General features: G+C 38.2%; 1 protein-coding gene across 1 annotated transcript; it reads right to left on the bottom strand.

Annotated features, from left to right (window-relative positions):
* Positions 1-12,593: 12,593 nt before the first annotated feature.
* On the bottom strand, positions 12,594-13,989 carry LOC129360256 (mid1-interacting protein 1-like). The gene is made up of 2 exons (XM_055030359.1): positions 13,862-13,989; positions 12,594-13,699 (listed from the first exon to the last, which is right to left on the bottom strand). The coding sequence occupies exon 2, from the start codon at positions 13,647-13,649 to the stop codon at positions 13,140-13,142; it is 510 nt and encodes a 169-aa protein (XP_054886334.1). The 5' UTR covers positions 13,650-13,699; positions 13,862-13,989; the 3' UTR covers positions 12,594-13,139.
* Between the last annotated feature and the right edge of the window lie 772 nt (positions 13,990-14,761).

The raw sequence follows: 14,761 nt of genomic DNA, 5'->3' as shown, positions 1-14,761 counted from the left end.
AACGTTGAACTGGGGGCGTGGCCTGCAGCAGCTTATTTGCATAAAAGTGACAGAAGCTTAAAGCAGCTGAAAGTAGTCAGAACTGAGCAGACTACAGTCTCATTATCTAAGAATGATTTTGTTAAAATGAACATGTTTTGTTTTGCCCATAAATCCGTCCCAACCTGCTTTAAAGGAGGGATAGTGACTCACCTTTAAATTTTGATTTATGAGATGACAAAACGTGAAAAGGTTGGAGGGTTTAAATAGTTTTCCAGCACACTGTGTGTCTGTCTGTGTCCCAGCTGCAGTGTTGGATATATTTTGTTTGTGCCAAAATGAGGACATCTAATAGGGTTAAATGCAGAGTCCCTCTGACTTCCAGGCTAAATTTAACTTCAGAGGAAGACAGGAGCTCCATCATGCACTGACCATGAGCTTCACCCTGCACGCAGCTCTCCGTCCAGGCGCACTGCACGAGCCGCTACGTTGACATTATAAACACATCTGATGATACCAGACGGAGTCTGACTCTAAACTAGGAGATGTTTATCCATCGCACAAGAGCTGCAGCAGATTAACTGGGAACATTGTCAGACACTCAGACTTTGAGTACGCCATCATTTCTCTGTGTTTTACTTTAAGAAAGCAAGACTTTCTTGCTTTTCTATCAGTAAATCCATGAAAACACCAAACATTAAAGAGTTTAACTTCATAAAATAACATTTAAATAATGATATTCTACCAATTTTACTTAGTGTGGAAAAACACAAAATCTTCCCAAGCATTTTTGGTTTAGTTTCAAGAGGAAACATCTTGGTACATTTGAAATAACTTTCAGTACACTAGTAAAAATTGGTCAATAATATTAATAGTTGACGAAGCTCTAATACTAAAGCAGATTAACATAAGAACATGTTTTAAGTGAAATAATCAGCCAGAAACTCATCAATATTAAGGAATTATTGTCTCAAAACAAGCACCTATATTTAACTGCATAGTAGTTAATTGTAAGTTTTGTCTTATTTCAGGCTAAATAAGATGTTTTCCTAGAAACTGGAGCATAAAACGTTGGTAAAGTTCAGTGTTTTTGCAGCCTGCGATGTGTTGCAGGCCTTGCAGCTTCCAGCAGCTCCAGACCTTCAGGCCCGATTAGCAGAGATGGACCGACCGACTCGCTTATCGCTCCAGATGGAGGCTCTGATTGTAATCTTCTGATAATTAGAGCAAATACCGGACGTTTGGTTCATCCTCCCACTTCTAAGGAACAAAAACGTTTCTGTGGCTCTAACACTTTGACCTGCGAAAGCAACTGTGTCTTTGTGGCTCAGAAGCTAAAAAGTAGCAAAAGACTGAAAGTTTATCAACTGTTTCAGGAACATTTGGTCCTTAAGGTTTCACTTCTGGCATCTGAGCTTCTTTTCTCCACAAGCTGCTGTGAAACTGATATCTAATACATGATTAATCTCAAAATCAGTTGGGTAGTAACTAGCTACATTTACGTAAGTTTACTTTTAGGAGTACTTTTACTCCCCAATATAGCCTCATTTTAAAAACTCTTAAAACACATTTTTATTCTTCGGCTTTGAGACTTTTGCTCTTATATCCATTTTAAAATATAAAACATTTCTACATACATTTTTATTTCGTTCTGTCCGTTGTTTTCATCATTCACTCAGCACTTGATTAGACTTTGTACCAAATACTTGTTTACTCATACTTGATTACTTTCTTGGATGTGCTCTTGCTTGAGTACATTTTTGGGTTCTCCTCCCATTTCTGCTTGAAATGCATCTTCTTGTTGCGCGTATGCATGGCTGGAGGTTGTGCCAACCTGCATCAGTTGAACACAGCGGCTGGTTTGAGTGTGCAGAGGCAGCACAGCTGAGAGGATTGTTTGCTCTCAGAGATACGCTGTGTCAGGCTGTAAGCAGCTCCGGCTGGACTCCACACCCTCCCTGGTTTTCCTCTTACATAACCTCATCTGGTCCTGTATGCGCTGCACGTGGCGGGATCACACTAATAGCCGTTCTGCTTCAACGCCAACTCTCAAGTCTGCAAGTTCAGCCTTGACTAAGTTTCTGAAAACATAAAATAGCATTGCAGCGAAGAATTATTGAGTGTTTGTGTTTATAAACAACTCTTGAGTGTTTTGTTGCAGTAGTTCTGTGGGAAATCCTCCGCCCAACGGGAACGTTGTGTTTCTGGCTGCACAGCTGCACCTTCTTGCTGACAGTACAACAGGCTGGGACTGAAGGACCGGCCAGCAGCTTTCATCTGAAACCAGATTTGTCGAGCTGACAGTTACAGATGTTTTTTGTGGAGGCCTGGCTCAAATGTCACACTGATAACGAGAGTTACAACTGTTCCCAGAACCAGGAGCTGAAAGTTTCTTTGCAGCAGGACCCGCTGCACTTTGGTAAACTCACATGCAAAATGTACCACAAACGCCTCTTACCATTATGAAAGGCAGTTTATCACATTTGCATGATACTGTGTTTTTATTTAACATGTAAATGCTAAATAAAACGTGAAACCTGTGAACATTTAGATAGGAAAGAAAAGAAAGAGATGCACACGGCAAAAACACGAAATATTACCAACTATTTTTGGCAAAGTTCCAAGTGCAAATATCTTATTACAGTTGAAATAAGGCAAAACTTATTTGCAAGACACTTTTCAGCAAGAATTAGCAGCAGCTTGTTTTCAGTCAATAAGTTCTTAATTTAAAGAAAAAGTTCTGGTTATAAGTGAAATAATCTGCCAGTGGAACTATTACTCTTTTAAATCAATATTAAGGAAATATCGACTGAAAACAAGCTGCTATTTTTTGCAGAAAGGTTATTTGTATGCTAGTTTTGTCTTCTTTCAAGTGTACTAAAATATCTGCACTAGAAACCAGACTAAAGATACTTTGTGTTTTTATTTTTTACGGTCGATCCTTAAAAATTCACAGATACAAACCATATAAAGACACAAACAAGTGAATCACTAAGAACCACAAAATAAGCAATAAAAAGCAAAAACAACCTAGAAAAGCCAACAGAAGCTGCTAAAACTTACAATTAAGGCACAAAAATCTGATCTCTACAGTGCAAAACATGTCAAAAGATCTATAAGGTGAAAAAGATTTATGCTAAATGGCTTCAAATGATGTAAATCGTCATAAAAGTTGCAAGAAAACAATAAGATGGTGGAGCGATTGAATTTAAATGGAATATTTTCAACAGACACTAACAATACAAAACTTAAAGAAACAAAGTGGTGAAAACAGAAGGTGATGTATTGAAACATAAAATCAAGTTTGCATGATTTTACATAAAAATGACTACTAATAGCAATTAATTAGAAAAGAGAATACAAAAATGATTCAGATGTGAGTTTATTGTCTATGAAAGGAGATCCTGAAATCTCTGCTTCAGTTTGTAAGACTGGAAACTCTTGAAGCTACAAGCAGAAGAAATGTGGTGGGACGATGAGGAACAATGAGACCTTTGAGACAAAATGGAGCGTTTCTCGAGTTCAGTTTGTGAGAAAGGTCTTCAGTTTAAAATGCTACAACAAGCAAATGGGAAGGAGGAGAAAACATGAGAAACATGTTAAGTTCTGGTTTTAAACCTTGAATAAAACCTTCCCTCCATCCCCCCACACACACACTTTCTGGCAACAAAACATGTTGCATGTTAGGTGGGTTAGGATTACCAAACCTATTTCTTATGGGTTAATGAGGCTCATCTACAGAACAAGTTAAGGAAATGCCTCAAACCTGCTGCTTTGTTTTGTGACATAACAGGAAAAATGAAATCAGCCAAAATATGACAGCATGAAGTCTGGGTGTCATTTTCATAAAACTTGGAGACAATGCTGGCTGTAGCTGATAAGACTCTGAGTGGCTCTTACAGTGAAACTAGCAATGGGAGAATTCATTACCCTAAAAGCAACATAAAAACCAAGATTACAGTTTGCAAATGGCCTTCACTTTTAGAGACAAATCCAAAATCACAAAACCTAAAGGGGACTTATTATGCAAAATTCACATTTTGATTTTTTTATGCTTCCATTTTGTAACGATTGCTTTTAAAAGCAAACCAAGCACTTAAAAAAACATTTAGAAGGTTTCAGGAAATAAGGAATTTTGGTGTCTGGAAAACGAGCCGTTTCAAAAAATATCCCGGTTATTAAGCCACAGTCACACAGCAATGCGAGCAGAGTTCCAGCACATTTGGTCAGCCTGTCTTCCACTGTACAATGGCTACTGGAAAGAAACACTTTTCTTTCCAGTTTGTTGTACTGTAGCCTGAACAGATTCTCTCCACGTACTCATCTTTCTCCCAAAGTCCAAGAAGATGACTGGTATGTTAATTAACTACTAAAACTGCCCTTAGATATGAGTGTGCATGTGCATGTTTTTTTTTTTTTTTTGTATTTATTTTTTATTATGTTTTATTAGAGTTCAACAGAAGAAAAACACAGATATGCATGTTCAGGTGAGCAACTGTAATCTAAGCACAGAACCCCGTGGAACACCATAAAATAACTATACATGTTGAGAATATTTTATTGCTCTCTGTAAAACCTTTAATTATTAGATAAATGAGGCTTTGTTGATGTTTTTAAGCCGTTAGAGTATCGACTAGAGCTAAAAATACTTTCAGACACATTACAAAGTCCATCAGGAAGGTAAACAAACACAGCAAGGTTGTTTCACCTCTGTGAACATGTTCTGCTCTTCTCAGTAAAGTTTGTTTACATTTTCTGAAAACTTGGCTGTCAGTTTAACTGATTGTATTTTATAGGAGGGATCCTATAACTCATGAGGATAATCTCTCTAAAGAGAAGCTTCGTCTCTGTGGATGTTTCCTGCAACCATGCAGATCTTGTGCAGCCAGAAAGATGCCAAACACAAATGCTAATGACATCAGCCTGCATCCTGGCTCATATTATGTCTGCAGCACAAGGAAGAGCTTTGTGTCTGAGCCGTGTGCTTCACATGGGAAGATTTTACGTCACAACGACGCCTGGCAACACCAACCCGGCTGCACAGAAGCAGCGTGCATCCCATTACACAACAGCAAATTTGTTTTAATTCCAAGCAACCGCTACCTTGAGACCAAGTTGAAACCTGCAGGAAAACCTGTTGAGGGGCAAAGAGCAGCTCACTGCCTGCTAACCTTTAGGCTAGCTCTTATTGGACTGCTTAATAAGAACCGAGGTGGGAAAATCATCGTTTGGGATTACAAGCAGTGAAACGGAGGACATTTAATTACCAAAGCATCCTCAGGTCCCATTCACATAGGAATGTTTTATTATTAAAAGGTTAGAAACTCGAAGAAAAACAGATTTTTTAATTGCTTGTCCCCAACAAAATGGCGTCTTGATGCTCAATTCTACAGAAGCATTTAACTACCAAAGTTTGGGAATAAATTCAGGGTCTAGTTTAAACGAGAAAACGTTATTGTTTTAACTAGATTCAAAAACATGTTATGTTTCAAGAAAATATGATGAATCTTTTATTCACAAGTTCTTGCAGCTGAAAGCTTCCGGATAATTCAGGCATTTTTTTTCCTGAAATCCAGCTCGTGTTCCGCAGTCGTTTGATTCACGGCTAACCGCTAACGACGCGCATGCGCAGAAGAAGAACGTACACGTCACACAGCAGTGCATTGTTTCTGGAAATGGTAATAGATCCATTTTCAAATGGTTTAACGACAGGAACCGACATTATTGACACAAGATGATAACAACACAAAGGAAGCTAAAGTGTGTCGCTAGATTTAGCCATCACGTCTAGATCTATCGCTTCTGTTTTCCTCTGGCGCAGAATTATGACGCATGTCCTCATAAATGACGTACAAATTATTTACTATTCTGACAGCAGACTTGGAAGCTATGGGATATCACTCCAATTTAGCGTCACAATAAGTGGCAGAAATCAGAATGTTTGGGTTAAAAGGTGGGAATTGGGATTTTTGTCCCAGACACGGGCAAAATAAATACATAAATAAAAAATAAATATCAGTGTGTGAACTGTCTGAACGAGCTGAATTTAAAGGGAACATTTAGCAATATAACATATATTGCTAAATGTCAGTTATAACAGCATTGATTCACAAGTCAGTGCAGTCCGAGTAAAAATCATAAACCACATGGAGAACAAAATAATTAAAATTAGGTTATCTTTTACGCTCTTATCTGACTGGATTTTGACAAAGTATATAAAATGGGTGTAAAATATGAATCTTAGTTATAATTTAACCACCAGAAACAATAAAACCCTGCAAAGCAGTGATTTAGCACGATGTCACCTGATGATTACCTGATGTTACCTGATGTCACCTTCAGTTTCCTACAGTCTGCGCACCAACTCTAGTTAAATGCAAGTACTGATCAGTGTATATATATATATATATAATATATATATATATATATATATATATATATATATATATATATATATATATATATATATATATATATATATATATATATATATATATATACACTACACAAATCTTTTACCAGACTGTTTTTGGTCTAGTTTTAGGAGAAATATCTTAATACACTCGAAATAAGACTAAACCTACTTACAAGCAACATTTTAGCAAGGAATTATACTTTAAGTAAATAAGAAAAAGCATCAGTTACATCAACTTGCCAGTAGAACAAGAAAGTTTTTCCATATTATAAATTTATATTTTCATTTATAAGATGTTTTTTTTTCACTTATATCTAGTACTCATTAATATTAAGGAATCATTCGCTAAAAACAACCTCCTATATTTTGCTGAAAAGTTACTTGTAAGTCAATTTTCTCCTATTTAAAGTGGATAAAGATATTCATACTGCAAACATAAATACTTGGTTAGATGTTGTGTTTTTGCGTTGAATGTCGTCACTTTCCATGCATTTATAAACATTTTTCAAAACATTCCTACAGAATAATTGGAGCTTAATGTCAACCTAAAGTTGAGTAAATATTTTCCCAGTTTCTCTCTGCTTTGATTGGTTGGTTTTCTTAAAGGTGCCCATTCCTCACAATACACCTTCAGCGTTAAAACAAATTGGTTTGCAGTCAGCTGTTTGCTCAGGGCACAGTACAGTTAAAACATTTCTCAGTCCACTGATAAGAAGAACGCACACACGACCTGCCCTGTGAACTGATAATCTCTGCTCTGCCCGGTTGTCCACCGTTTTAAGGCTGTTGAGCAACTCCGAGGCGCAGCCAGAGCGGAGGACAGGAGACACCGCCCGCTCCTGCCAAGTCTGTGTCACGCAGCCTCATCATGCCTGGCAAGGCCCACTCAGGTCTTTCAACATTAACGGCTCCCCAGCATGTCCCCAGATCTGTCAGTGTGCACACTGAACCCAAGACATGTTGCAACACCTGAGCTTCCAAATTTATCTGAACGTCTGGCTCCTGCTTTTTAGGCAGGGCGAATGTAATTAGAAAAGATTTTATGAGATAAAATCCCAGTGAACTTTAAGCTGCACCACATGATGAATCAGCACCTCCTCCTCTTCGTCTTTTCAAATCCAGAATGTACTGAACGTTTGCTCTCGGGATTCTGAAAGGCCGAATGTGGCCTGCTGGGACGTCGACTCTGATGCAGAATATCTGACCTTTTGAACATTAGTTTGATATCACAAAAAATATTGCACGTCAAAATATTATGTTTTGTTATTTTTTTAGTGGGACTCAATTAAAATGTTTAATATATTTAATTGCAGGGTCTGTATTGAATAATATTGACAAATATAAGCAAGATTTCCAATTCAAATGATCCAATAAATAGAAATATGAGCTCAACAGCAAAAATATTTTGATTGTCTTTAGTCTGCTATTTGGTTATTCAATAATTGATAACCAAATTGATGCAAAGTGCTTTTATTAAATGCAAGTGGAAAATCATAGCAAAAATAAAGGCTTTCAAATGCAATATATGCTCAGAAAAGTTTGACCATTACCTACATTAAAAATTATGGCAACAATTAATATAATTGACTAGATTTTGGACCCTCAAACTAACTAAATAAAGCAATTAAACAGAAATGAATGGAATCATTGGTCAAAACATTTAGGATTTTGCAATAATATTACAAATGTTGAGTGAACAAAAATGCATTTTATAGCAACAACTGATCTATGTGTCTAAAAAAATATTTAGATATACCAAATACTAGCAAAAATGATTCAGATTTACAAATTTTTCATGTGGAATGAATTTACACTTTCTGATGATGTAGATTAAATACACTTTGACTCAGAAATTGCATGAATAATTTATATTTACTAATTTTGTGTGTGATTAATATGTATAATGTGTTTCTTTTGAATTTCTGAAATAAATGTACTTTTCAATGATATTCTAATTTACTGAATGGGTGTGTAGAAACTGTTGGGAACATTTATGTTTGCTGGACCATGGTTCGTATCGAGATGCTATTTTAGGCTAATTTCAGTGAAATAATATATATATTTATATATATATTATTCCCTCTGGTTCTGGAAAGCTCACCCAGATGGACTAGCAGCAGCTGATTAGCATCTCAAAATGTCTAAACTATGAAAGTCTCACAGCTCAAGCGTCCTGAGACATTTTAAACTGGCTTGGTGTTGATAAGAACAGGGTCATCCTCTAAGTGTGGGAACCTTTTAATGCCCGAAACATTAACTAATTAGAATAGAGTGGCATAAAAACAAAAACACATCCATCTTTTCAAAACGCTGATAGGTAAACTCTGTAAAAAAGCTTAAAATGACTCAATTTCTGAAAAATAAAAGAAAATGTCCGGGCGCAAAATATTAAGTTGGAAAATTCAATCTGTACAATACTGTATCAATGAAGGTTTTAGATTATTTTATAAAATCAGAAGCAGTAGTAAAATATAAAGAAGTTGAAGATGTCTGACCTTTCTGTTCTTTTGGCCTTTTCAGAGGCTTCTAGCTTTAAAATGAACAAGGCTATTTTATCAATCTGTTTTTTTATTGTGTTTGGACGTATATGGGACACAAAACTCCATCATATCATCAACCAAAGGTACACAAAAATTGTACTAGCATTCCAAGAAATTACTTTAATGTTCCTCTTTGTTCATCTTTTCCACAATTTGGAGATAAACACGTGAAACAGATTAAATTTAAGGGGTGTTTTTTGCAGCCTTTCTGGACTCTGATAAATTAAAACATCAATTTATTCCAGTGGTTTATCCGGCTCAGCTTAAAAAGAAACCACTGCTCTCTTTACCCCCTGCGGGGCCAGCTGTCACTAGTGCAGCTGACCCAGTTTACTTGAGTGGGCTGAGGCACACTGACCAATGCAGCCATTTTGATTCAAAGGCCCATTGTGTGAGAGAAACAGAGAGGAGCAGCGTTCAGAAACGCAAACCCTGTGACCCTGCCGGCGTCCTCGCTGCTCTCTGGAGGAACAGCAGCAGGACGGCGTCGCTCTGCAGACGCCCTTCATCCCACAACCTCTAAATCACTGCTGTGAGGCGGAGCGGGGGTGAGGATCCCAGGACGGGATTGGTGGAGCTGTTGCTAAGGGGAGGGCTTCTCTCACTGATAGATACATGTGGCTGGACCCATTCTGCTTAATGTGTTGTTTTTGTGTGTTGTTCCCCTGCTGAGCACCAAGTGTAGCAAAAAAGATCTGCTGATATTTAAAACAAACGTTCTTGAAACTGAACCTCCTGTGCAAAATTCATATGTGGCACGTTTGTATATTTCAATTTGCGTCTCAATTGCTTATGAAAACACCCAGCTGTTTTTGGGCAATAAGTAAAGTTTTTTTTTTAAGTGTCTAGAAAATTAACAGTTTCAAAAGTCTCCTCATTGTTAAGTTACATTCTGACATTGCAACCCGAGCAGAATCCCAGCATGTTTGGTCAGCTGGTTTTACTGCTCTATGATAGCTGCTGGAAAAGACAAGAGTTTTGTTGTTGAGTTTCCATCCAGAAACCGCTTGCTCTCTTCCTGTTTGTTGTGCAGAAGGCTCTACTTCTGCTTTTCAAAGATGTATGGTTGTATAATTACGCATCAGTTTAATCCTCATTCTCAGGTGTGAATAGTAATGTTGAGTTGGGGGGCCTGGCCAAGCAGTTTATTGGGATTTAAAGTGAAACGACGTCTTAAAACTGAGTTAAGCTGAAAATAAAAGAACTGATCGGAGAATAATTTTGTTCTTAAGAAATGTAACGAACATGTTTTGTATAGACCATAAACCTATTCCAACCTTTTCAAGGAATCAATAGATCACCTTTTTTAAAATTAACTGACATGTGTTTGATATTCTTAATCCACCGTTATGCAGATTTTATCCTCTATTTCTGTATTACCTGGTTTTGTACTTTTTTAATGTTTTATTTGTATGTATTTATTGTGTTTTATAAACTGCATTTTCATGTTTTCCTTCAAAAAGAGATTTTATTTCAGAGAACTTTTTGATAAAATAACAAAAATACAGGGAATAATTGACTCTATCCATAAATATTTCAACTGAATAACTGCAAAAGTTGAATACAAATTAATAATGATTAAAGGTTTCAATGCATGTTAAAATCATGTGTGCTCATTCTTTCTGCATTTGTGGATAAAGCCTCCCATTGTTGTTTGCTGGAGTTTGTTTCAAAGCTTTGGGAATCATTTTGTAACCATTTCAAGGCCGATAGACATCAGTGAGTTTTTTTCAATGCGTAATCTTTCGGGGGTTTTTAGCTTTATGCTGTTGAACAGGTTTTTGTTTGGGTGATTTTTCTTTATTGCACACATCAAATGAAACTAAACCAGTTAATGTTAACTAAAGTTACAATTATTAAAGACTGTATGGCATAAAAATCATTTATCTTTGAAGCAAAGTGTTTTAGGTTTGAGGCAACTGGTAATTTATGCTCCTCGTTCTCCTCTGAAGGCAATCGCCAGAGAAACACCTGTCTGACCTCTAATCGGGTTTATTGAATTTGCTTCGTCACTATTGTACTTTTTGTTTCACCCAAATCTTATCAGCTATGATGACTCAATCCTGTTTATGGCCCAGAGTTCCCATTCCCAGGGTTTGAGATGATTACTGGACTTTGTAAATGTCACTGGATTCAGTTGGCAACAAAGTGTTTGTACTTTAGGATTGGTAAATGTTCCCAAAGGTTTGGGATTTTTACTGCAAGGACGATCTGCAGCTTCAGTGCTGTGCAGACCAGCTCACCTTGTTCAAATACAGAGAGCTGAATTTGCTTCAGGAGCAGCCATGACCCTTTTGTGCAGCATTTATTATCACCTTTAGGTGACTTTGATATTTCACACTGCAAAAAGGAGAAAAAAAACAAAAAGGAGAAAAAAAAAATCACAAAATCCTAGGAAATTTTGGTCTTAGCACAATTACCTTAGCATATACATCAAAATTTACAAGTAACTTTTCAGCAAGATATAGGAGCTTATTAAAGTCAATAATTCCCTAATATTGATGAAAAAGTTCTAGTTCTACTGACAGATTATTTCACTTGGACATTCCTGATAAGTGAAATAATCCACTGGAACTAGAACTTTAATATGAAAGGAATTCATTTTAAACAAGTTTAAAATGTTTTCATATGTTAGTTTCATCCCATTTCAAGTGTACTAAGATATTTGAAACTAGACTAAAATACTGGGCTGCACAGTGGTGCAGTAGGTAGAAATGTTGACCTTGCAACAAGAAGGTCCTATAGGTTCAATTCCTGCCCTGGGGTCTGTTTGACTGTTATGACTGTCAGATAAATTGGTCTCTCTAAATTCTCCCCAGGTGTGAATGAGTGTGTGTGTGTGTGTTTCTGTGTTGCCCGGCGACAGACTGGTGACCTGTCCAGGGTGACCCCCGCCTCTGGAGACAGGCCCCAGCACCCCTCCCGACCCCACAACGGACAAGAAACGGATGGATTAATGGACTAAAATACCTGGTAAGATTGTGTGTTTGTGCAGAGTAAAAAGCCAGTCTTCTTGAATTTTAAAATGCATTCAATGCAAAACTCCAAGAGTCACATAAAGGTGAAACATTTTAAAACAGAAATGAAAAACTACATTTAGAATCCCAAATGAGAAAGTTGGGTTTCCTCAAAAATCCAAAATAGCCACATTCAATCGTCAGTAAAGACACAAACATTGCAGTTTAATGTTTATAAAACTTATTTTGCAAAGAATCCTCCCAACTACTGTAGAAACTAGTAGTTTATACTGGCACTGGACTAAATTTAGCAAATATAATCAGAAACATGGAGAAGCAGCATTCAGCTTCAATGCACCACAAATCAGGAACAAACTCCCAGAAAACTGCAGTACAGCTGAAACACTGAACTCCTTTAAATCTAGACTAAAACCCACATGTTTAAGAGTTTCTTTTGAACCACTATAAATAAACTGACCAACATATTTGACGTTTAGTAGAACGTGGCTAAATGTTTACTGGTTCTCGGTTGCATGTTATGACTTTGTATCTTTGTGATGTAAAGCAGCTCGAACTGCCTCGTTTCTGAAATGTGCTTTACAAATAAACTTGACTGGTCATTTTAAGTCAGTTTCTTGAACAAGACTAAGCAGTTTCTAAAAGGAAAAGCCTTAGTACAGCAATAAGGAAGAAAGGAAACCATTGTAAAACATTGTCATTTATTTAAGCTGTAATGCATTTTATGCATCAATATAAAACTGATTTTGAAATACAAGGACAAACATTGAGCTGTTAAAATGTCGCTGATCAGGGCAGCAGTAGAAAAAAGTATGAAGCCAAGGCACACCAACAAGTGGAAGGAATTAAACTTTGTACAGTTAAGAGCTCTTCAGCTCAGCTTTCAGATAAATTAAAGGAGGAGGATGGGCAGAACAAGCAGCATTCAACATCTCCAACAGGAAGGAACCTTTTTATTCACAAACATGTCTGAACCTGAAACAAGGTGATGGGGAAGGTAGAAACCAAAGCTGTGCGTCATCTGGCTGGAAAAAGAAGAAAAAAAGGAAAAGGTGAGGAAACCTCCACCAAGCACTGAATAGAGAGGTCTGGCATCACTGGTTTCAGGTGGCAGGTGGAGTGCAGAGGAGGAGTGAAAACAAAGAGTGCCCTGGTCAGATAAGATTTCTTACAAAAAGTCAAAGCAGTCCAGTGTATGAGACAGACAGACAGAGACAGAGAGAGAGACTTCTATCTCATAAAGTTCCCTCCTCCGATTTCTCTCTTGTATCTGTTTGTGAGGTGGTCAGCCTGCAGCGTGAGCTTGGACAGCACGCCAAACAGTCCTCTGAGGTGATAATGAAACTGATGCTCCAGGTCAGCGTTGTCCTCCACAGCCAGATCTCCCTTCACTGGCGGTTTCTGCTCCTCTTCCTCCTGCTTCACGGCGATCTCCAGGAAGCTGGCGCCGCTGCTCATCTCCCTCTTCAGCAGACCCCACTCCATGTCGTTCTTGATGGACTTGAGGAGCAGGTAGTGCTCGTACATGTCCCTCTGCTTGTTGCTGGCCACCTGGCACTCTGCCACGTCGTCGTGGTTGTTGTTGTTATTGTTGGCCTGCTCCTCCAGGGGAACGTCTCTGAGCAGGCTGGGCACCATGATGGTCTCGTCCATGTTGTTGGCAGCTGCTATGAAGCGGTGCATGACGTTGAGGAGGGAGTGCTTGTTGCTGGCCGGGTCGTTGCTGATCTGCATCATCATAAGGGATTTATAGGCTTAGCTGCAGACTGGTGATTAAATATTGGTTAAACCTGCAAAATAGAAAGCAGAACAATTAAAAATCTGAAGCACATAAAGCTGACAAGTCATCATTTCCTGAATACTCCTGCAGTGAAGCAAATCCTCATGACCTTGAAGTATTTTCTCTGTAAATAACACTCATTAAGCAGGAAATAGAGAGGACTCAGACTCACCTGAAGCTCCAGAAACCCTGAGGAGAATCTTTGTTGGCCGTTTTGGTTGTTAGTCTCGTCAGGAGCCGGACAGAAACCGCCGGGAAGGAAATGTGAACGTTTCCTCAACTGTTTGGAAGCGTTAGCCCCGATTTTATACGCGGAGCGCCGGCTGAAAAAAATAAAACAGCTCAAGCCCCGCCCCGTTGTTTTTCTCCTCACAGCCAATTGGAGTGCTGGGAGGATGTGGGCGGAGCTTAGTAGCTTCTGATCCTCTGCTGACCAATCAGAGAGGAGATTAGCGCCGTCAGTTAGCCATGTTTGTTCCTCTATTATCCGCTGCCTGGTTACGTCTCTCTCTCTGTGCTGCCAGGCACTTACAATCTGAAGGCACCTAAATAATACTCATCTGTCAGGTTAGACTAGCGGGAAGCACTGAAAGGTTTGGATTACATCAGATTAAACCAGTTTTAGGATCCCACCCCCCGTCAGTCGCTCTTATCTCCGCATTGGGAGCTTTACTCAACACTGCCCCCTGCTGGCTGAGCCCCGTAGCTTCAACATTAACCTCCCATGAACTGAAATAATCCCTAATAGGTCATAATCTGTAATCCACAGGTTAAAATATACATCTAATCCACCTGCTAGAGGAAATGCTGGTCTCACCTGAAGGTTTTAGACCGTAACGGCTCCATAAATCCGGCTGACAGGCCTGACTTTATTAAAGTCTCAGCAGCAGCAGAAGCAACTCAGGTGTGTTTAATTACATTAATTAATGATCAGGTGTGGCATCGTGCAGCTCTGGGCCTGCCTGGAACAAAATAACACTCAACTATGAGCCAAGTGCTTCTTTTTTATTTACCTGCCTTTACATTTACATTAACAGTTGTAAAATGTGTGTTTTTTTTTTAATTTTACTCG

The sequence above is a fragment of the Poeciliopsis prolifica genome, unplaced genomic scaffold (genome assembly GCF_027474105.1).
Source record: "Poeciliopsis prolifica strain line A6 unplaced genomic scaffold, Auburn_PproV2 SCAFFOLD006, whole genome shotgun sequence".
NCBI lineage: Eukaryota > Metazoa > Chordata > Actinopteri > Cyprinodontiformes > Poeciliidae > Poeciliopsis > Poeciliopsis prolifica.
Note: the sequence above shows the minus strand (reverse complement) of the source record. Positions and strands in the feature narration are given on the sequence as shown.

Excerpts from the sequence above, each read along its gene's own strand:
- LOC129360256 (XM_055030359.1), bottom strand. The coding sequence starts at position 13,649 with ATGATGATGCAGATCAGCAACGACCCGGCCAGCAACAAGCACTCCCTC.